The following is a 23,639-nucleotide window of genomic DNA, read 5'->3' as shown; positions in this document are numbered from 1 at the left end:
AAAACTTAAGTCTAAGGCCATGTTTTTACGAGGAAAAAAAGTGTATGTTTAACATGTTTTAGCTAACACATTAACTACCACTGTTGGTACAACCTGTCCCAGTGCTCTCTTCTGGACAGTCACCAGTCTCCTGTAAGAGACCCACTCATGAGCAGCGTGTGCTTCTAAGCCCCCTGGGCTGGGGTAGAGTCTAGTCACTGTTTCTGGCGCTGAGTCTCTAGAGCACACTCCCAGGCACATAACTCTTGTCTGAGCCCTTCCTTAGATCATGGGATGACAATCCAACCACACTCATCCCCAAAACCAATGCCTCAGATCTCCCAAGCCCTGCAATTGCTTTGACATGCACTCCCTAAATTCCACCTGATTACTGGCACACTGGCTTCTAATTCAACCCCTTCAAGAAGATGGCAGGAAAGATTTAGCAAAGGAAGTTTTTAACCACAGTCCCTTTACTCTTAGAAAGCAATAGAGTGTTGTAGATCTTTAAAAACAAACAATGTCCTAAAACACACCCTCCCCTTAATCTGATCTCACACCTTTTGTGAGTCCAGAGTCTTGCCAGTGTTTCAGTCTAGGCAGAGCCCCTCCTGCCTTCTCTCTCTCCAGCCCATTCTGCTTACATGTTGCGGTGGCCAGCCCACCTTCGCAGAGAGCCACCCCTCTTAAATATAGGGCTGGTCTACACTACACAGTTAGGTCGACCTGAGGCAGTTTACATCATTGTGTCAGTGTGTACACTACAGCCTTGCTCCCGCCAATAAAAGTACTCCACTCCACCGACATAATAACTTCACCTCCATGAGAGGCATAAGGTTTATGTTGGTGTAGTTAGAGCAACACAATGTCTGTGTAGACCAGGTCTCAAAGTCCCAGCCCGCGGGCCATCTGCAGCCCAAGAACCTTCCCAATGTGGACCACGGGGCTCCAGCAATTCTGGGGCCAGGACTCTCCCTTGGCCCCGCCTGCTGTCCCTGGGCCTTCCTCCCACTCTACCCCCGCCCCCACATGTCTCCTGGGCGATTTAAAATGGCCCGGGGCCCCGCCCACCAGCAGCAGCACATCAGAGCTGAGCGGCTTCCTGCACGCTTGCTCCACGTGGCTGCCAGCCCCTCCCTGCGGCCCTTGGGCAGGGCTGTGCCTCCACGCACTGCCCCCACCAGAAGCGCCCCTGCAGCCAATGGGAAGCTGTGGGTGTGGTGCCCAGGGGCAGCAGCACACAGAGGCCCCCAGGCCTTGGAGCCCCAGGTAAACACCGTAAACCCCCTCCCAGAGCCTGCACCCCCTCCCCTTTCCCACACACCCCCTCCCGCCCCCAAACTCCCTCCCAGAGCCTGCAACTCCACCCTCTTCCTCCTGCACCCCCACCCCCTGCCCCAGCCCAGAGCCTGCACCCAGGACCCAAACTCCACCCCAGAGCCTGCACCTCCAGACTCCCTCCCCCACCCAAACTACATCTTAGAGCCCAATCTCTCTCCCCTTCTGCAACCAAACTCCCTCCCAGAGCCTGCACCCCAATCCTCTACCCCAGACCTAGAAGGGTAAACTCTCACCCAGAGCCTTAGGCCGGTGGGGGGGGAGTTTGGAGGGGCAGGTTCTGGGAGGCATGAGTGACATTATTGGCCCGCTGGGAAGATTTGAGGACTGACACTGGCCCTAAGGTAAATTGAGTTTGAGACCCCTGGTGTAGACACTGCATTGCCTTACTTACATGGGTTGTTGGTTGTCTTGTCAATTTCATCCTGCCATGAAATTGACAAGAAAGCCAGGCAGCTAAAGTCCAGCTGCCTCCAGCTCCCCTGGAGAGCTGGCGGCAGCTGGACCCCTCTCCTGGCTGGGAGCTGGGGCAAGAATGGACCCTGCTCCCATGTGGGAGCCAGGAAGCCCCAGGCAACTTTCTCCGCTCTCAGTGGGGAATGGGGGTTGGGGGGAGGGAGGAGACAGAGACAGCCCCCACTGGGAGTCCAGAAATCTGTGGAGCAGCCAGGGTCCCAGGAGGGAGCTGCCTGTGGAGCTGAGAGACAGGGGTCTACTGCCCCTAAGTCAGTGGAAGCGCTCCTGGTGAGGATGCACACCACTGACCCAAGGAGGGCAGTGTGGACACTGTAATTACTACAGTGGCTGTAAATTGATCTAATACAGGTCGACTTACATTTCTAGTGGAGACATACCCATAGTCTCTAACCACTTCTGCCGTGAGCTCAAGCTGAGAAACTCCAGCCCCTTCCCTCCCCCACAATTAGACATTGATGTAGACAGTCCATTGTTCTCTGTGGATGGTTCAGTATTTAACACACATTAGAGCTGATGGCCCTAAATTGCTCTGTGATTGTTTCTCAGTCACAGTTATGGGACTCGGTAGAACCCCTTCCCCAATCTCCTTCCTTTCTCCTCCTTCCCCTCGCTCTTCCCCACCGCTAACCTCCTGCTATTCTACGGAAACTGACTGGCTGAGGGAGTGGGGGAGTGCCACTACAGAACAAGGACACAGAATTAACTATGGACCACCTGGGACAGGGAGACACCAGAGCATATGGGTACCGAGGCTGAACTAAGAGTTCCTGAGCAGAGAGCCAGCTACTGCACTGTTTCAGAGTAGCAGCCGCGTTAGTCTGTATCCGCAAAAAGAAAAGGAGTACTTGTGGCACCTTAGAGACTAACCAATTTATCTGAGCATAAGCTTTCGTGAGCTACAGCTCACTTCATCGGATGCATTCAGTGGAAAATACAGTGGGGAGATTTTATATACACAGAGAACATGAAACAATGGGTGTTACCATACACATTGTAACAGGAGTGATCAGATAAGGTGACCTATTACCAGCAGGAGAGCTGGGGAGGCTTTTGTAGTGATAATCAAGGTGGGCCATTTCCAGAAGTTGACAAGAACACGGGAGGAACAGTGGGTGGGGGGGGAATAAACATGGGGAAATAGTTTTACTTTGTGTAATGACACATCCACTCCCAACCTTTATTCAAGCCTAAGTTAACTGTATCCAGTTTGCAAATTAATTCCAATTCAGCAGTCTCTCGTTGGAGTCTGTTTCTGAATTTTTTTTGTTGAAGAATTCAAATCAGCAGAACTGCTATGGGTACCCGTATGGCCTCACAGTATGCCAACATTTTTATGGCTGACTTAGAACAACGCTTCCTCAGCTCTCGTCCCCTAATGCCCCTATGCCCCTACTCTACTTGCGCTACATTGATGACATCTTCATCATCTGGACCCATGGAAAAGAAGCCCTTGAGGAATTCCACCATGATTTCAACGATTTCCATCCCACCATCAACCTCAGCCTGGACCAGTCCACACAAGAGATCCACCTCCTGGACACTACGGTGCTAATATGCAATGGTCACATAAACACCACCCTATACCGGAAACCTACTGACCGCTATTCCTACCTACATGTCTCCACACCAGACCACACCACACGATCCATCGTCTACAGCAAAGCTCTACGATACAACTGCATTTGCTCCAACCCCTCAGACAGAGACAAACACCTACAAAATCTCTATCAAGCATTCTTACAACTACAATACCCTCCTGCTGAAGTGAAGAAACAGATTGACAGAGCAAGAAGGGTACCCAGAAGTCACCTACTACACGACAGGCCCAAGAAAGAAAATAACAGAACGCCAGAAGCCATCACCTTCAGCCCCCAACTAAAACCTCTCCAATGCATCATCAAGGATCTACAACCTATCCTGAAGGACAATCCCTCACTCTCACGGATCTTGGGAGACAGGCCAGTCCTTGCCTACAGACAGCCCCACAACCTGAAGCAAATTCTCACCAGCAACCACACACCACACAACAAAAACACTAACCCAGAAACCTATCCTTGAAACAAAATTCGTTGCCAACTGTGTCCACATATCTATTCAGGGGACACCATTATAGGGCCTAATCACATCGGCCACACTATCAGAGGCTCGTTCACCTGCACATCTACCAATGTGATGTATGCCATCATGTGCCAGCAATGCCCCTCTGCCATGTACATTGGTCAAACTGGACAATCTCTACGTAAAAGAATAAATGGACACAAATCAGACGTCAAGAATTATAACATTCAAAAACCAGTTGGAGAACACTTCAGTCTCTCTGGTCACTCGATTACAGACCTAAAAATGGCAATTCTCCAACAAAAAAACTTCAAAAACACTCCAACGAGAGACTGCTGAATTGGAATTAATTTGCAAACTGGATACAATTAATTTAGGCTTGAATAAAGACTGGGAGTGGATGTGTCATTACACAAAGTAAAACTATTTCCCCATGCTTATTCCCCCCCTACTGCTCCTCGAACGTTCCTGTTAACTGCTGGAAATGGCCCATCTTGATTATCACTACAAAAGGTCTCCCCACCCCAGCTCTCCTGCTGGTAATAGCTCACCTTACCTGATCACTCTTGTTACAGTATGTATGGTAACACCCATTGTTTCATGTTCTCTGTGTATATAAAATCTCCCCATTGTATTTTCCACTGCATGCATCCGATGAAGTGAGCTGTAGCTCACGAAAGCTTATGCTCAAATAAATTTGTTAGTCTCTAAGGTGCCACAACTACTACTTTTCTTTTTGCAGCTACTGCACTGGTGCTTGCAAAATGGGGACTCTTACAGATACACAACCTGGAGACAACAGGACTGCTGAGATAGCACAGCAAGACCCAGCAGTTTGAGCTCACAGCACACACCAGCATCAGAGTGCATAGACAGGTTGGACTGACCCAAGTAGGGCTTGCATTGGTGGGGGGCAGGGAGTCTGGGCATGTGCCTAGCCAGAAATGGGGGTGCTGTATCGGGGCAAGGGAGTCTGTGTAACTCCTGCCAGAGAGCCTGACCTGGGTCTACTCCTGGCTTTGCCTGAGTTAGAAAAAATGTTGTTTTATTGTTGACCATGGTGCTTGATCTAGGGAGTTAACTCTGACCCCACAGGAGGGAGGATTGGTGTTTGTGCAGAGACGTATGCTGGGACCTGGGAATGCCCCCTATCTGTGTCACACCCTTCTTGAGCAAGGCAGTGTCTGGATACAGCATAATAACCTGCCCCCGGACAAGATTAGACATATGCTCAGCACCTACAACAAAATGGAAGATACAAAACAAAGTGGAATTCACAATTTGATAAAGACATATCTCACCTCTGGTGCACTGCGCAGCTGGGAGTAAAGCACACACAGTGCAGAGGATTAAGAGACAGCATGAGTGTCAGCCTTACCTAACCTCTCTCGCAAATTCACTTTGCTGGGAATCCTCCAGGATCTCTGGCAAGCTGGTGATAATGTCATGCTGGATTGGCACCGGAGAAACACTAACCATCTGCATTAATTTCATGATGAGATCCTGCAGAAGAGGGAAACACTGGCATATGACAATTTCATCACCACCACCACCACCACAGCAAATAGAAAAGGAACATGGCCTTCTTTCTAATCACCAGCAAAAACCCAGCACATTTTCAAAGCAATGATGGCATTATAAACACAATGTCCTTAATGAAGTCATTTCTCTATACTTGTAGTGGATGCACCCATAATCACTGTCCTCTTGATTGACCACATTTAAATAATAATTATACCTAGCACTTTTCGTCAGTCAGTCAATCTCAAAGCACTTTACAAAGGAGGTCATAATCCCCTTTTTTCAGATGGGAAAACTGAGGCCCAGGGAGGTGCAGTGACTTGCCCATAATAATCCTGCAGGCCAATGGCAGAGCTGGGAACAGAACCTAGATCTCCTGAGTCCCAGCCCAGTGCCTTCTCCACTAAGCCAAATGACAATTTAAAACACAGTGTGATTTTTAAAGCACTGTATATTTTGCTGTTAAAACGCCAATTATTTTGCTGGGCAAAGGAGATTGGAAAATAAAAATAACGAAGCCTTTACAATTGACAACAACCCTCTTTCATTCAAACCACTATGGGACAGTTGCTCTCATTTATTAGTAATGGTAGTTGAGTACTGAGTAATCAACAGAGACAGACTGATTTAAAAAAAAAAACACAGAAAAAGGAAGCAGAGAACACAGAAAGCTAGAACAATTATATGGACTCCATCTTTAATTCTTCACCAGTCTCCTCCTCTTCCTCATCTACCTCTTAGCCATCTAAACAGCAGTTCTCCAAAAAGTGTTGATGGAACTGTCGAATCCAGTTAGCTCTTCAGGTTCACTGACATCCATTCTTTTCAGTAACAAGACCAGGCAGTTAAACAATTATGAAGTTCTTCAGTTCAAAACAACTTAGGCTATGTCTACACTATAGGCACTTGGCAGCATAGATATGGCGCCACAGCTATGCTGCTGTAAGCCTGTAGTGCAAACACAGGCACAGCGATGGAAGGGGTTTTTCTGTTGCTGCAAGAACTCCACCTTCCTAAGCGATGCTACCTAGGTTGATGGAAGCATTCTTCCATCAAGCTAGTTGCGTCTACACTGGGGGTTAGGTCAGTATGGAATTTTCACACCCCTGAGCACCTTGGCTACATCAACCCAAGTTTTAAGAGCAGACCAGGCCTTAGATCAAGGCTCTTTAAATGAGACTCAAGCCAATATGCCCCTGAGTATCATTGAAGTCAATGGGAGGTCTGTCACTTATTTCATTGGGAGTTACATCAGGCGCTAACTCCAGTACAGACTTCTGACTGGGTGTTTCAAATGCACAGCTAACATTCGAAGTCCTCAGGCTACAATCTGAATGGTCTGTCAGTCCGAAATAAGGAAAATAAAAAACAGTCCTTATATTTAGGTGTCAGGCAACTGTGCCTGCAAATCTAAAGGGCCTCTTGCCAGCAGGTGATCTTGTCTTTGCTGTGGGGATAGCAGGGAGTAGGACATGTTCCTTCCTGACATCCACTACTGTACATTTTCTCCTACATTCAAGAAATACTACAAGACATTTAATGGTCAAAGATATCTTTAGTATGATCACAGTTGCTCCATACTTATACCTTTCCCACTATTTACCCTCACTGACTCACAATAATAACTCCAGTAATTTGGTGCCTGCGCCTGTACCCTTACTTACTTTGGGTGAAATCCTGGCCTCATTGAAGTCATAGGGAGTTTTGCCACTGACTTCAATGGGGCCAGCATTTCACCCCTGACTTTAATGAGACTACTTTCACAAGGACTACTGGATTAGACCCTTAGTCTGTACATATTAAGGTTTGGCCTGCATTAGAACAGTTGCACTGGTTTAACTAAACTGTCTTTAATCTGGTTAAATCAGGGCAAACACCTAATATAGATGCAGATGCATTGAAATCACTTTAACCCTCACTTAAATCCTCATCTCTTCTATATCTAGTGTTCTCAGCCATCCAAATTTTTATGATTTGTATTAGATGGGGCTGTTCTGCATTTCACAACTTATACATGCAGGGTATTAAAAATTCCCCCAATATCTGTGGGGTTAACACATCTTCATACTGGGATAGTGCATCATGGCATTTATGCTTTACAAGAACAAGTTGTCAAGCATTTGGATACAATAAATTAGTACTGGAGAACAAACTTTAATAGATTGGAACTTTATATATTGTACATCTGAAACTTCACAGAGGCTTAGATAAGAAACCAATATACTTTACAGAGCATTTCCCTACACCTAACTTTATGGGCTAGACTTCTTGTCCAGTCCTCTTTATTTCCTAGATTCTCCTTTGGTCCTCTGCTTTGGGAGGGGCACATGCTATTCCACTTTAATCATTATCATCAAAATTTCTATCAGCCCACATATTAAGATCTTTGGGTCAAATCCTAAGATTCATAATGGCCATTAAATATAGTACTAAAAAAAAAGCCATAGGTTTTCAACATGTTTTGATTGCTTGACCCCCTCCCATACTTTTGCAGTAGGTGCTTGTTATCACCTACAAGCAAAATAGTTATCTCATCCCATCTGAGGATGCTCAAAGAACCAAATGGAGAAAACATATTCCTGACTGCACCATTAGTACTTACCTTGCTGTCAAGTATTTTGTCAAGCCATTTAAACTGATTGACAATAAGACGGGGGAAATTGGTTCCAAAGGTGCCCACACTGAAAAGTCAGAACAAGTGAAATACAAGTCAGTTGAAGTTATCCTACCAGCAGAGCCAACGCCAGTCTCACTGTTAAGCAAGACTGCTAGAGAAGCCAAAGCTAGAAACAATGTAGAATGGCTGTCCATTTTTCTCCAGATTCATTATTGCCCTGATACATGGTTACCCACCATTGTGCTAGTCTTTGAAACAATAGCATTCAGATAGAGGAATTGGTTTTTGTTTTAAATATTAAACTAGTAATGATGTGGTGCCCATGGACAGAATGCAAGTATGCAAAGCAAATTCAGCTAGAAAGAGAAATATCATGTTTTTACGAAAATAATGGACAAGGGGAGAGAAAAGTGCAACTGTGCAAAATGCAAAACGTGATGCTTTGGACCAGTTTCCACTGCAGCAGAGCCTCTCACTGCTAGCTCTCAGTTGGTAAAGGAATTTCTTCTAAGTATTTTTCAAAACTATGCAGATTAGCAGGCCCTCATGGATTAGCTACCCGCAAAATTTCATTTACAACCACTGCAAATGTCAGTACAAAATAGGGCAAACCATTCACAGTTCTCACTTCCTAAGCATCCAGAAACCAACCGATTTCAGTGTGTCACCTAAGATCGAGCCTCAGCACCACAAGCATTCTGGCATGCAAATGAGCACTCAGTGTGTCTTAGCTTCAGGCTTCCTCTATCCACGAATGTCACAAATAGCTTCAAAACTGGATTAGAGAAGAGAGTTCTAAAGCTCTTCCCACACTACAGCAGAATCCAGGCTAGCAATAAATGTTTAGCCCATGTAAACATTGACAGAATTTGCAAGTATATATTGCAGGTCAGAGTTAAGGATATTGTACACATGTATAAGGACAATTTTTATATTAATATTTTCATTAATAAATGCTAATGGAATATTAATATACTTTAATTTAACTGACCATTTCCATATTTTCAAAAACTTTTTCTCCACCTTGTTTTGAAGCTTGTATGAGAGCAACTTTAAATAGAAGTTTAATTACATTTTTGAAGGGGAATTTTCTAGTTGTGGTTGGTGGGGAAGGAGCGGGGGAGTGTTTGTAATTTTGTTTTTGTTTTTCCAGGAGTGTGAAATAAGAAAAAAGGAAACCTGAAAATTAAAATCACATTGTTGTAAGAAGTTACATGCTGAGCAGCATATTCCTGAGCTATGGAAGAGTGGGGAGTCTTTGCTGTGGAGTTCCTGAGTCCCACAGTACAGGGGAATTTGGAGTTTTTGAAGTGGATTACTGAAAGGGATCTCAGTTCTTTCAGATGTAAAAGTCATTGTTGTACTCCGGACTCTGCTGGGACACCTTTTAATTCCACTCCCATACTGCCTCTGCCTTTACTATTGTACTGTGCAATATACCCAATGTAAGCACCAACAGCCAGTGAATGCACACCACATCAGGGAGAATTCCCCATCTTTAGGCTTGTCCTCTGCTATATGCTGCCCAATTATCTTGAGCTCTGAGTACTGTATAGTACATTGTACTCTCCCTTCCTCAGATTCAGTGTTTTCCCATATATGTAAATTGGGTCATTTTGGTTAACCTTTAGTCATTGATTAAAAGCAAACAGCTGGGATCATGCTCAACAGACAAGGTTTCAGTTCAGGTCAGAGAAAAGATATTAAGGCACTCACGTGTCAAAAAAGAACTCAGGGAGCTTCTCCAATAACAATGTTATAACAGCAGGCTAAAACAGAAAAAGAGAAAGGCAGTATTATGCTGCTGGGTTGTTTTTTTTTTTTTTTTAAGACTGTGGTAGTGCTCAGAGGCCCCATTCAGCACTGAGCCCAGTGCCCTAGGCACTACATTCACACAGAGTATAAGGGACCCAAAAGCATGACCCAGAAACTTTGCTCATTGGAATTCTCCTCTCACGAGCACAGACAGAACACACACAGCATGCAAACCAGAGGAAGATTCCTGCAAATTGGAAAACCTTGGTAGTTAGGTGCACCCCTAGACCAGAGTCACAGAGACTGTGAAGCCTATCCACCTCTGACCTACAGGAACAAAGACATATAAGCAGGGTCACTTGCTTGCTAGGTTTAAAAGTATCAAGCAAAATAACTCAGGAGTGGCAATCAAAATTAGCTAAAAAAAAAAAAAAAAAAGCATGTGAAACCACACTCCCTTCCCCAGACTCCATTATATAACCTCTCTGCTGAAGGCATCAGAAACAACCACTACAGGTAAGACTAAAAAAAGTTTCTATTTTAACTCCCTACTTTCACACACACTTCCTATATAAAACATTCCCCTTCGTGGCTCTAATTTTCCCTACTTGGCCTCTGCCCAAATGGAAATTTTCAAAATGTATTTAAAACAACAATCATTAAGATGTTTGAATTACAAGAGGATTGAAAAACCAGAAACTTTTTCCCTCCTGGCTCCTGATAAGCCCTGCTCACTGGTGCAGCAGCCTGTAGTGAGGCAGCTACTGCTCTCTGCCTCAGAGACTGTTGTAGTGCACATATGATTAACAAAGTGCCTTGCAAGGAAAGGCTCTGTTAACCTGAAGTATTATTACAATACACTGTGCTTCATTTGTATGGCTTCTTTTGCGGGACATGTGCCAGGAAAGTAATTCAGGAAACTGAAGGGCAATGACTGCCACCTAGTCAGAAAAGTATAAGCATGCAGTATGCTGCAAATGAGACTGGCTTGCTCTTGCAAGGGTACACAAGGTAGTGGGGGAGGACTCACAGAGCCTTCCAACCCAATACTCCTTGCACAAGGACTAGGCATAATCATAGTCCTTGTGCTCCCCAAACATAGCAACTGCTTCCTCCTAGTGCCTCCAGGGAACTAGCTACTGCAGAGGGAGCAGAAAAGAGACAGGGACATGGTCCTGCCCCTCTTCCATACCAGCCAGCACAGCTGGCCAGCTGTGGAGGAGGGAGCAAACTGCCCCAAAGGGTGGCACAGCATGAGCACACTCCTGAAGCTTAGGAGGCTCCAGGGGGGATTGTATCGCCTTGGGTGGTCTGGTGCCACATAAGTCCTTACTCAAGGCTGTTCCTTGATGGCACCATTGATCTGTTCTTGGAGGCACGTTTTGCTAGAACCAAGTACTTAAGGGATTTAACAGATGTTACAATGGGTATGGTATTCTTTGCTCTTAATGTACATGTTATTACTAAATAAAGATTATGGGGTACATTTGTAAGCACCTGGCTTGTTTTTGGGCATTGTACATATAATATTCCTAGGAGTTCCAGAAGCTTTGGTCAGGGGCAACTCGTTTACAGCTCTCACAAAGACAATCCCTTGAAGGTTTGTGAGGCACAGTGACAATGGCGGCCATACAAGTACCTTGATAGAGAGAAGATAATTTTTTTACAGAAACCTTCCCTGCTTCTCCAATAAGGGAGCTGAACCTCCCAACAAAACACCGTAAGTTCCTACCATGCAGTTGCCCAGATGGATTCTCTCCAGCCCCACTTCCCCAGCATGGAATGACAGGGCCCATGGCTGGAGCAGCAACTTTTCAGCAGGTCTCAAGATTACAGAGTAAAGGCTGAAGCCTGGAACATGCACGATGGGGCAATCCTTGATGTCCCTATCAATCCTCTTCTCTTGCCTTCCTGCACCCTCGACTGATTCCTTTCCCTATCTACATCCCTCACTTCTCGGACCTTTCCCTTTAAACCGGTAGAGCTGTGTCAGGACTGGAAAAGCAGGAGAGCTAGTCTGGACTGAGGAGCATCAGCGGATTTGTGCAGATTAGTACGTGTCTGCAGTGTGACCAGCTCTAACAGTCCTCTACTTTCGTAAGCATTAGATGTCCCCAAATACATAGTCACAACTGAAAAGAAGAATATGTTAAAATGTCCTTACCTGTAAAGTCTCAATTCCAAGTAGTAGTTTAATAAGGCTTTCACAGTATGAATGAACCAAATTTCTGCCCAAAAAAAATTTTATTGTTAGGAAGATTCATGATGTGAGCACGCTGCTTTTGTCCAGCAGAGATTAAAAAAAAATCTACTTAAAATGACAACAGTGTTCTTTTCCTATCAGAAACAACCCCTCAGTCAAAGAGGGAAACTGGTCAGGTGCTAGTGGTGCTTGTGGATTTTCTATCAAACTCTGAATCTTGCTGTACATGGCAGTGGGGAACTAGCTGCATATCAAATATAACTCTGCATTTCCAGACCCTCTAAAGCAAAGGGTCCTTTTAGAAGTGTATGACAAACAGGTTTATAAAAATTGGTGGTTAGGCACTAGATGCAGTCAGGTTTAACACCCTTTCAATCTTAACTATTTTTAACTATTGTTATTTAGATTCTGCGAGGGAGGAGGGTCTCAGAGCCCAGGCTCCAGGCCAAGGCCAAGTGTCTAGACTGCAATTTTTAGCCCCGCAGCCTGAGCCCCATGAACCTGCATCAGCTGACCGAGGCTCTGAGACCCAATGCCATGGGTTTTTTAATCACAATGTAGATGTACCCTGAGAGTCCTCTTTGCACTGAGGTCACCCTCTATATGGGAAGAACTGGCTTTGTTGGCAGTATCATGCTATGCCCTGGCACCAGCAACTCTGCCAAAGCCTCCACTGATCTACCATACTAGCACGTCTGTGTGGAAGCAAGTGCACAAACTAGAGGGAATGAGAAGGGAGGTGAACTGAATTCTACTAACAAATCTGGGGACTCAGAAACTGACTAGATATCTTCAGGAGAGGAAGATGATACAGGCTACATATTTCTTCAGTCCTAGCAGAGTTGTGGGCAAAGTCTGAGTTGGAGCAACAGCAACAGCTGAAAATTCAACTGCAAAACTCCAAGGGGAACTCTTTGCCTGATCCCAGTCAAAAGAACTTACTGGAAAGGTGCCTCAGAGAGACCAAAACCTGTCTTGCACTGGACAGGAAAAGCTGGGCGTGCACAAGTCCATGGGGCCGGACGAGTTGCATCCGAGAGTGCTAAAGGAACTGGCGGCTGTGATTGCAGAGCCATTGGCCATTATCTTTGAAAACTCGTGGCGAACGGGGGAAGTCCCGGATGACTGAAAAAAGGCTGATGTAGTGCCAATCTTTAAAAAAGGGAAGAAGGAGGATCCTGGGAACTACAGGCCAGTCAGCCTCACTTCAGTCCCCGGAAAAATCATGGAGCAGGTCCTCAAAGAATCAATCCTGAAGCACTTACATGAGAGGAAAGTGATCAGGAACAGTCAGCATGGATTCACCAAGGGAAGGTCATGCCTGACTAATCTAATCACCTTCTATGATGAGATTACTGGTTCTGTGGATGAAGGGAAAGCAGTGGATGTATTGTTTCTTGACTTTAGCAAAGCTTTTGACACGGTCTCCCACAGTATTCTTGTCAGCAAGTTAAAGAAGTATGGGCTGGATGAATGCACTATAAGGTGGGTAGAAAGTTGGCTAGATTGTCGGGCTCAACGGGTAGTGATCAATGGCTCCATGTCTAGCTGGCAGCCGGTGTCAAGTGGAGTGCCCAGGGGTCGATCCTGGGGCCGGTTTTGTTCAATATCTTCATAAATGATCTGGAGGATGGTGTGGATTGCACTCTCAGCAAATTTGCGGATGATACTAAACTGGGAGGAGTGGTAGATACACTGGAGGGCAGGGATAGGATACAGAGGGACCTAGACAAATTGGAGGATTGGGCCAAAAGAAATCTGATGAGGTTCAATAAGGATAAGTGCAGGGTCCTGCACTTAGGACGGAAGAACCCAATGCACAGCTACAGACTAGGGACCGAATGGCTAGGCAGCAGTTCTGCGGAAAAGGACCTAGGGGTGACAGTGGACGAGAAGCTGGATATGAGTCAGCAGTGTGCCCTTGTTGCCAAGAAGGCCAATGGCATTTTGGGCTGTATAAGTAGGGGCATAGCCAGCAGATCGAGGGACGTGATCGTCCCCCTCTATTCGACATTGGTGAGGCCTCATCTGGAGTACTGTGTCCAGTTTTGGGCCCCACACTACAAGAAGGATGTGGATAAATTGGAGAGAGTCCAGCGAAGGGCAACAAAAACGATTAGGGGTCTGGAACACATGAGTTATGAGGAGAGGCTGAGGGAACTGGGATTGTTTAGTCTGCGGAAGAGAAGAATGAGGGGGGATTTGATAGCTGCTTTCAACTACCTGAGAGGTAGTTCCAGAGAGGATGGTTCTAGACTATTCTCAGTGGTAGAAGAGGACAGGACAAGGAGTAATGGTCTCAAGTTGCAGTGGGGGAGGTTTAGGTTGGATATTAGGAAAAACTTTTTCACTAGGAGGGTGGTGAAACACTGGAATGCGTTGCCTAGGGAGGTGGTGGAATCTCCTTCCTTAGAAGTTTTTAAGGTCAGGCTTGACAAAGCCCTGGCTGGGATGATTTAATTGGGGATGGGTCCTGCTTTTGAGCAGGGGGTTGGACTAGATGACCTCCTGAGGTCCCTTCCAACCCTGATATTCTATGATTCTATGGACGCTGGAAACTTGAGAGAGGGATTTCTGAGCTAGTGGTACCGCAAAGAAGTCTCTCTCAACTAGGCCAAGTTGTTCTTGGGAATAGCCAGGGGAAATTTTAGAGGCACAGACAATAGTTCATTTAAATTATAAATCAGCCTTGCTCATTTCCAGCTCAAGCTCTGGAAGGAGCCTTGGCCGGGAAAGCTGAACCTTTGGGGTTTTCCTAGATCTTCTGGAGACACTATTTAAGCAGACGATCTCTGCCAAATCTTGTGGATTTTTTGTCAGACTCTGAATCTTGCTGTCCCCAGTGTTACCGCAACTGCTAACTCCCCAGTGTCTGCTCTTACCACAGTTCCTGGAGTATAATCAGGGAGGAACAGGTACTGTACCACCTCCAAAAGTAATTGCTTGTGGCCCAAGTCACACCTAGACAACTAGTATGCCCAATGACTCCGCACCTTTAACGTACTGTTATTTAAGCGCCATGCCCCTGTCTAACCATTCCTTTGCCTGACGGATAGACCCTGTCATTGAGCATAAATTCATAAATTGGAAGAGAGTCAGAAAAAAGCCATAAGAATGATTAAAGAATTAGAAAATGTGCCTTATAGTGGTAGACTCAAGAAGCTCAATCTATTTAGCTTAACAAAGGGAAGGTTAAGGGGTGACGTGATCTCAATCTATAAGTACCTACATGGGGAACAAATATATGATAACAGGCTCTTCAATCTAGCAGAGAAAATGTATTACAAAATCCAATGGCTGGAAGTTGAAGCTAGATAATTTCAGACTGGAAATAAAATATAATTTTTTAACAGTGCTAATAATTAACCATTAGAACAATTTACCAAGGGTCCTGGTGGATTCTCCATCCCTAGCAATTTTTAAATCAAGGTTGGATGTTCTTCTAAAATATCTGCTCTAGGAGCTATTTTGGGGCAGGTCTCTGGCCTGGGTTATACAGGATGACAGATTAGATGATCACAGTGGTCTCGTCTGGCCTTGGAATCTCTGGCTGTCTATATTAAGTGCTAGGAGTGTGTTTCCTTACTTGTGCTAGCTCTCATCCAGCTAGTGGAAGTATAAATAGCAGTACAGCAGTGGTAGCAGGGGCAGTGGTAGCAGAGGCATGGCTTAGTCATGCTGAGTACAAACCTACCTGGAACTGGTGGATACATACTTGGCATGGCTAAGCTGTGCCTCTACTGCCACTACCCTTGCTACCAGGCTACACTACTATTTATACTCATGCTAGCTCGATAAGACACAGGAGCAGGGGAATCAAACTCCTACCTTGTAATGTAGACATAGCTAAAGAATCTATGAAAGTACGGATGGCTCAGGGCCGGCTCTAGGTTTTTTGCCACCCCAAGCAAAAAATCTGCCGCCCCAAGCACCGAGAGCGCAAATGCCCAAGCAAAAAAAAAAAAAAAAGAGTGGCCGGAACGCCGACCCCTGGAATGGTGCCGCCCCAAGCACGTGCTTGCTTTGCTGGTGCCTAGAGCTGGTCCTGGGCTGGCTTAACAGAATAAACCCTTCTATCTATGAAAGTACGGTTGGCTTAACAGAATAAATCCTTCTCCCCACAACCAATTTTGCATTGTTCAAGCAGAGACTAACTCCTACAGGCAGGGAGAAAGAAATGCACTTTCTCTGACCTCGTAACCTCGCCCCGCACTGGAGCACAAGGCAGAAGGCAGTTCCTGAACTGGTCTCTGTCCTTAATGTGAGTCTCCAAGCCACTGACAAACTCCTGCACAACCTGCAGAGAAAAAGGGAAAAGTAGGAACCCTGATCACCCACTTTCCTTTAGGATGGGCTATTTGTGCAAAGGATGAGGGGGAAGAGGAGCTCTGTGCTAAGATAGCCAAGGAGCACCCAGCTGGACAGGAGGCTGCAGGCAGAGATAAACTAGAGGGGAAGCAACACAATGGACATCTTAGAGATACAGCATAAACCCTATGTTACAAACTAATTGGGAATTGAGGAGTTCATAAAATCAAAAAGTTGTTAAAACTGAACATCTCAAAATTGATGTATGTCTGGTGCAGTATGATACACTGCATCACTTTCTGCTTGCCCTTTAAGCTGCTGAAAAGCTCTTTCAAAAGCACTAGAGGCCTTAGAATATGAAGAGATGTTGCCTGTTCTTCCTCAGCATTACTTTCATTATATGATATTTTTCTATCTGGAAAAATGGTTCATATAACTGGTCATTTGTGAGATTGGTTCTGGTAAAAGTGAGGTTCTACTTTACTCTAATCTAAACAGCCTGCAAATGAGATGCTGGTTCCTCTACAAACGCACTCTAGGGTGACAGCTTCAAACTCCCCTCATCTGCTTGTGACTCAAAGGGCTGAGTCCCAGCTGTGACTTCTCCCAGTGCAGCTGGGAGCACGGTGTCCAATACAGCAAACAACAATGTCCAAAAATAGTTGTAATATTGAAACAAGTAGCCTCAGAAGTTTCATATTTGATCTGGCTGTTTGAGATGGGGACAAGGGAAGAGAGGAGGGGAAGGGAAAACCCTGGCAATATGAACACATTTAAACAAAGAGCGGCCATTCCATTGCTGGCAGCTACCAGGCCAATTACTTACCGAACAGTGAACTGACAATTTTCCATTCAAAAGTTAAGTTTGCCCCCCTCCCCTTTGCATGTGTCTTTGTCTCTTGCATCCTTTGGATTTCAGTTCTCTCCCAAGTCACATTTTCTAGCAGTGCATGCCTGAGGAGGGGGCCAACATGGGCAGAATAGGGGTCAAGGCCATGGAGACAGATGTGCAATGCTTTGTCCCAGAATTGTACAAGGCCACTTTAGCAGCATATAAACTGGATGAGGTTTGACAGGTTCAAGTGCAGATTTGCCTCCAATCAGCCTATTAGTGGCTGGTGAGTCTGACATGATAGCTCAAAAAAGACAGAGCCAGAGCAGGAAGGGTAAAGGGAGCCAAGGAGATGTGGGAAAGAGTTGAATACAGTTTGGTGGATTGGTGAGAGGGAGACAGACAGGCATCTGGAAAGAATGGACCCAAGAACAAGCAGCAATATTCTTCTCAGGAAGGTGGCAGAAGAGGGGGGGGCCATTGGGACACTTCTGGAATTGGCTACATTTGCATACCTCTTTTACCTGACACATTCTGCACTGCCAATTTTGGGTGTGCAGCAGCAATTAGCCTATGTTAATAGCCTATTAGCACAGGGAGCGGCCACACAGCCAAGTAGCACACAGACTTTAAACACTGACGTCTCCTGAAATTTGTGGTGTTAGCTACATACATGTGGGTAGAAAGGATGCTTCCTCAAGATCTGGCAGAGTTTCTTCTGGAAGGTTGCTTGATCCACGGCTATGGAGAAAGTCAGGAGTAAATCATTTTAGTCATGCAACATACATGTTAGTCATACATTTTAGTCATGGAAACTTCACAGTATTTCAGCAACAAATACAAGTTGCTTTGCAGATTACAAAGCAGCTACCCACCGGAGTTTACAAGTTCACTTCATCTAGAGTGCCCAGTTAACAAAAACCTGAAAGATACTATTACTCACATTCCCTCCATCATGGCAAAATTGAAGCGGATCTGATGAAATTTAAAGAATAACCAATGTGCAGTCTCTCCAATCTTGCACAGTCAGCTGTATAGCTCACTCCTAGTAGGGAGACCCTGCCAGCCCATTCAAGAACACAAACTGGGGAACCAAGCAGCAGGGAAGGGATCCCATTGTAGGATTTATGAAGGTTCATGCACTTGGCAACATTCAGGGCACATCCGGAGTGTTGTGTAGGAGCAGTGCACACACAGCTCCTCTCAAGGGCATGAACCTTGGAATCTCGCCCAGATGACATGAACCGTGGGAAGCCTCCCAGGACTGGGCTCAAGGCCCGAGAGCAAGGAATGCGGTAGATAGAAATTGGTAAATAAGAATGTTAAATAAAGCCAGTGTATTCCTTTTATCTGTTGGAGAATGTAATGCGCAGGGGGAGAGAAAGAATAAAGGAGAGGGTGGAAAGCTGACAGGACCAGTCCGTTGGCAGACCAGCCTGTTTGCTTGCTTAAAGCTTTGTGCTGTCTTGTATTTGAACCGCAACAATCCCATGGTTTTCCTCGTGTCCTAATGAATACAGCATGATTAAGCTCTTTCTCCTCCAGCTCAAATCCCTAACTCCTATACTACTAAAGAAAGACCATGTACCCATACAAGATATGACAGCAACCCGCCAGCAACGTCAGACTGCTCTGTCCCCACAAGCACACCCTGCATTTCTAGTGTTCCAGCCACTCTAAAGAGAAGCAGCAAGTCTCTGCCAGAACCACTTCAGTTCATCCAGTAGCCAGTAAAAGGGAGTCACTGTGGGAATATTAAAACATGCATCATGAGGATGTTAAGCCTGCAATGCTCCAGATACAAAGTACTGAATGAGAAACTTGACTTGGGATCCCCATGTGGCAATGAAGCTTGGTACTGCTAAGTCCAAAAAACAGCAAAGTGGCTAATTCAAAATAATGCAACCACTTCCTCAGAACTGCTGACCACTGTGCTTGAGCTGGGAGAGGAAGGGGAATGGTGATTTCCATTTGAAGCTCTCTCACTCTAGTACTCCTGCCTTTTCAGCTAAACCTTGTAATATTTAAAAATAAAATCCTTACTTTGCCCATTTTCTGTAATGGGTTAATAAGGAAATAAGAGAAAACGTTAGAGCAACTCACAGAGCCTTATCTCATTCCATCCTTACAATCTTCCAGCATTCTCCCAGCACGGCACATGCATGTATACGTCAGAAGAGTGGAAGCATGTGTGTAATGTGTTGATCAGTATGCAGCAAATAAGGGAAGTAAGGATTTACTCACTGAACAATGGAGATAAAAATAAAGGTTTATCAGCTGCCTCATTCAATGCGCATTGTCCATCTTGCGTATTGAATAAGGCAGAAATCATGTAATTCAACAGCGCACATGAGGTTGACTTTAACTTTGGTGCTTCCTGAGTTGAGTGTTTTATTCTGTCACCCTAAACTCCTTTTAATGTTGCTTTTTGGATAGATATATACATCCACAGCTAAATACAGCACAGAATGCTAAATCCATACCTATGTCATTCTGCCTCTCCCCAGAATTCAGAGTAATTCCTGCTGTTTTGATGAGCTGTACAAAGATGCTATCATTCTCCACCGCTCCATCTTCGGCAGAGGTCTTCTCCTTGCAAGAGATCCGAGACTTTTTTGTTTCTGAGAAAGCAAGGCTTATTATTGTAGGATAAACAGATGCAATAAGGAGTAGGGTTCCTTAAGAGAATTCACTAACGCAAAATTAGCCATACCTCAAGATATTCTGTGAAGAGAGGCATTACCTTTGAGGGTCAGACGAGTGGTCTATCCACTCCGCTGCTGTCTCTGACAGTGATCAATAGCAGACATTTAGGAGGAAGATATAAAACACTTAGGCGCATAAGGAGAAATTTCTTACTGGCCCCAGCTGGTGGTCTGTTCATGACCGAAAGCATCTGGTTTAATACCAACATTTTCTTTAAAGCCACTGTCACAATTAACAAATTATTGGCTGAGCTTGGAAGGCCTTGAACTCAACTTGATGGCATGTCTCTGTCTCTCTGTCTATGAGGCAAACAGCTGTGCATCTCTCTCTATCAGTGTTATAGAGGGCGGACAATTTATGAGTTTACTCTGTATAAGCTTTATACAGAGTAAAACGGATTTATTTGGGGTTTGAATCCCATTAGGAGCTGGGTGCTGGAGAGAGGTGACCTGCTAAGCTGTTTTCAGTTAAGTCTGCAGCTTTGGGGGCATTGTTCAGTCTGTGTTGCAGCAGGCTTGTGTGTCTGGCTCAACAAAACAGGGTTCTGAAGTCCCAAGCTGGCAGGGAAGATGGGCTCAGAGGTAGTTTCAGGACATCAGGCGACAGTCCCAAGGGGGTCTCTGTGACTCCTCTGAAACCTGTCTATGAGACAATCACTTTTAAATACACATCCAATCAATTCCAACTCATCAATGCTTATTAATTTGGGGGAAAAGGGGGGACAGAGACACATAAAGCCCCTGCTAGTTTTTTAGCACAGACATAGCCTCAAGCACCTCTGCAATTGTTTATCAAACAACAAGCTGATGGCACTCATTAACGCCTTCCAGCAAAACAATACCCCATCTCAGCTCTGCCCATCCTCCCAATAGAGCAACATCCCAATAGGGCAAACTATGGCCCACAGGACAATTCTGCCCAGCCTGTGAGCTCCCAGCCGGGGAGGTTAGCCCCTGGCCCCTCCTCCTTTGTCCCCCCTCCCCCACAGCCTCAGCTCGCCGTGCCGCTAGTACTCTGGGTGGCGGGGCTGCAAGCTCCTGACGGGCAGCGTGGCGGGCTCCAGCCAGGCAGCACAGCTGCCAGGCCTGCTGCTCTGAACGGCATGGTAAGGGGGCGGGGAGCAGGGAGGTTGAATAAGGGGCATGGGGTCCCGGGGACAGTCAGAGGACAGGGAGCAGGGGGCGGTTCAATAGGCGTGGGAGTCCCAGGGGGCCTGTCAGGGGGTGGGGGTGTGAATAGGGGTCAGGGCAGTCAGGGGACAGGAAGCAAGGGGGTTGGATGGGGGTGGGGTCTCAGGGGGGCAGTTAGGGGGTGGGGGTCCGAGGAGAGGGTAGTCAGTGGACAAGGAGCAGGGGGGGTTGGATGGGTCAGGGTTCTGAGGGGGGCAGTCCAGGGGCAGGAACTGGGAGGGGGCAGGTCTAGGCTGTTTCGGGAGGCACAGCCTTCCCTACCCGGCCTCCATACAGTTTTGGAACCCCGATGTGGCCCTCAGGCCAAAAAGTTTGCCCACCCCTACAACAGAGTGTAACATCTTGGCACCCTGCATGACTTGTGTAAGCTGGAAAGCTTGTCTCTCTCACCTACAGAAATTTGTCCAATAAAAGATATTACCTCACCCACCTTGGCTCCCAGACAGAAAGAAGAGTAATTGGGGGGAAGGGGGAATGGAGAAGGACATGAACACATCCATTGGCATGGGGGGGGGGGAATGGGGGATGCTGGGAGAGGGATGGGAGGAGGACACCCAAAGCCCTAGCATGGGGGGGAAAGGGGAAAATGGGGAAAGCCGGGTAATAAGAGTTCACCAAGAGGCCCTGCCATAGAGGGAAGGAGGAATGGGGGAGGCCACAGAACTCCTGCCACAGAGAATGGATATGGGCGACACTGGAATGAGGGGAGGGAGAAAGGGAGAGTACACAGAACTCCTGGTGAAAGAGAGAATGGGGGATCCTGGTATGGTGGGAAAGACAGACTGGGGGGCATGGGTGAAGGTGGGAATAGGAGTGCACACAGAGACTCTGGCATGTGAGGGAGAATGGGAGACTCTGGAATAGGGTAAGTGGGGACCACACAGGCATGAGAGGGAAGGTGAAAACGGGGAGAGGGGAATGGGGCACACAGAACTCCTCGGGGGGGGAGATTGGGGGACCTTTGTATGGGAGAAAGGGGTCTAGGAGTACATACAGAGCTCCTGCCGTGGTGGAGAGTATGGGGGACCCAGGAATGGGGGAGGGAAGAATGGGGGCACAGAGAACCCCGGTGGGGAGGAAGACTGGGAAAACCTGGTATGGGGGAAGGGGAGGCACACACAGCCCCTAGAATGGGGGCGAAGAGGAGGCATGGGGCAGAGTGGAAATGGGGGGGAAATCAAGCCACTGGCATGTGAGGACAATGGTGAACTCTGGTATGGGAGAGGGACATGCAGCACATAGAACTCGTAGCAGGAGGGAGATAGAGGGGAGTTGAAGAGAGTCCCAGTGTAATAGAAGGGGATGGGAGAGTGTCACACAGGGAGCTTGCAGGGGTGGAGTGGGGGCAAATAGAGAAAAACAAGGAGCCCCTAAGCTGTGCAACAAGCTTGGCCAACACATATGAATCATGCAATGCCTTAGTTATTATTTGTACAGCACCACCAGCATGCTAGGTACTTTATTTACAGGCATCTGTAGGAGGCACATCCCTGCCCTGAAGAGTTTACTCTCTATCTCGGTTCTTCTACCTTGTCTATCCCTGGGATATCTGAGCACCTTGCACATTTACTAGAGTGAAAATGAAGTTGTTTTCTCCTTCCCCCATTCAGTAGAGAGGTGGCTGTTTTTTTTAAAATCTGTGATTTTGGTAGAATGGGCTTATTTTGGGGGAAGGAGGGGCTTACTACTTCCCTCTAATGGCACTGAGGCTTGCTCCCATCAGTCCAGAGAGACATAAATGCAGAGATGGAGGAAAGGAGGCAATCAGATTTTTCAGACCTGGTAACACCCTTGGTTTTGTTATTTTTCATTGTACTGTGGCTTATCAAACGTTACCATTTTATATTCTGTGGGGCCATTCTGCACAACCCGTCACTTTACTAGAAAACTTCTATGCACCCTGCCTGTGAACTGTTGCCCTCTACCAAAGGAATTTCACTTCAAATAAGAGGAGTTTGCTACACATACGTGGTAATTCTGCAATCAGACCGTCCCCATGAGCATCAGATTTGGACAATTTTCGTTTTGAAACCATGGCAACAAAATCTTTGTTGTATCCTAGAATAATATTAAAAAAAACAATTAGCAACTGGGCAGAGATCAGTTTTTACTTTAAAATTTGTAAACAAATCTAAAGTGAATAGAGGACAGGATATAGTGAAGGAAAAGTGCTCCAGGAATGCAGACTGCCCGTTCAAAGGAAATGAGATCGGATTAACCAGCATTATTCTTTGCACAAACACCTCTTCAATGCAGACTGATGTCAAAGAATTCCAGTTACACTGAAATAGCATGGTGTATCACTTTTTTTTATCAGAACACCAGGTTCTGAGTTTCTGTGTTTCTTTCAACTGCCAGTCGAATTAAATGGTGAGTTAACTGGAGTAACCAAAAGAAACTCCGACATTACAAGTCTATGCAGTTAAACAGTCAAATGTCAGTAAATCCCAAAGCCAAGGCTGAACATGCAACCATCACTCTATTCCCTTGTGTGCACACATCATGATACAATCTTCAATTACATCATCACATTAGATTTCTCAAATAATATAGCTACCATCACTTACTAAGATTATGGGCACATTATAAGTACCTAGGAGAGAGATACTTTGTTTCTATATCTTTCAGACACATATCTAGCATTACTCTCTATTA

At 45.9% G+C, this 23,639-nt stretch overlaps 1 protein-coding gene across 1 annotated transcript in view; it reads right to left on the bottom strand.

The window, feature by feature from the left end:
• FANCD2 (FA complementation group D2) overlaps positions 1-23,639 on the bottom strand; it is a 171,667-nt gene that overhangs the window by 143,254 nt on the left and 4,774 nt on the right. Inside the window, exons 2-9 of the mRNA XM_077822553.1 lie at positions 22,953-23,042; positions 19,572-19,709; positions 17,762-17,829; positions 16,142-16,245; positions 11,910-11,973; positions 9,707-9,759; positions 7,976-8,054; positions 5,231-5,355 (exon numbers count right to left, since the gene is read on the bottom strand). Of these exons, the coding sequence (XP_077678679.1) occupies positions 5,231-5,355; positions 7,976-8,054; positions 9,707-9,759; positions 11,910-11,973; positions 16,142-16,245; positions 17,762-17,829; positions 19,572-19,709; positions 22,953-23,019 (698 nt within the window). The 5' untranslated portion in view covers positions 23,020-23,042. The remainder of the gene's footprint in view (positions 1-5,230; positions 5,356-7,975; positions 8,055-9,706; positions 9,760-11,909; positions 11,974-16,141; positions 16,246-17,761; positions 17,830-19,571; positions 19,710-22,952; positions 23,043-23,639) is intronic.

This window comes from Eretmochelys imbricata, chromosome 7 (genome assembly GCF_965152235.1).
Source record: "Eretmochelys imbricata isolate rEreImb1 chromosome 7, rEreImb1.hap1, whole genome shotgun sequence".
Classification (NCBI taxonomy): domain Eukaryota; kingdom Metazoa; phylum Chordata; order Testudines; family Cheloniidae; genus Eretmochelys; species Eretmochelys imbricata.
This window is presented reverse-complemented; position numbering and strand designations above follow the sequence as displayed.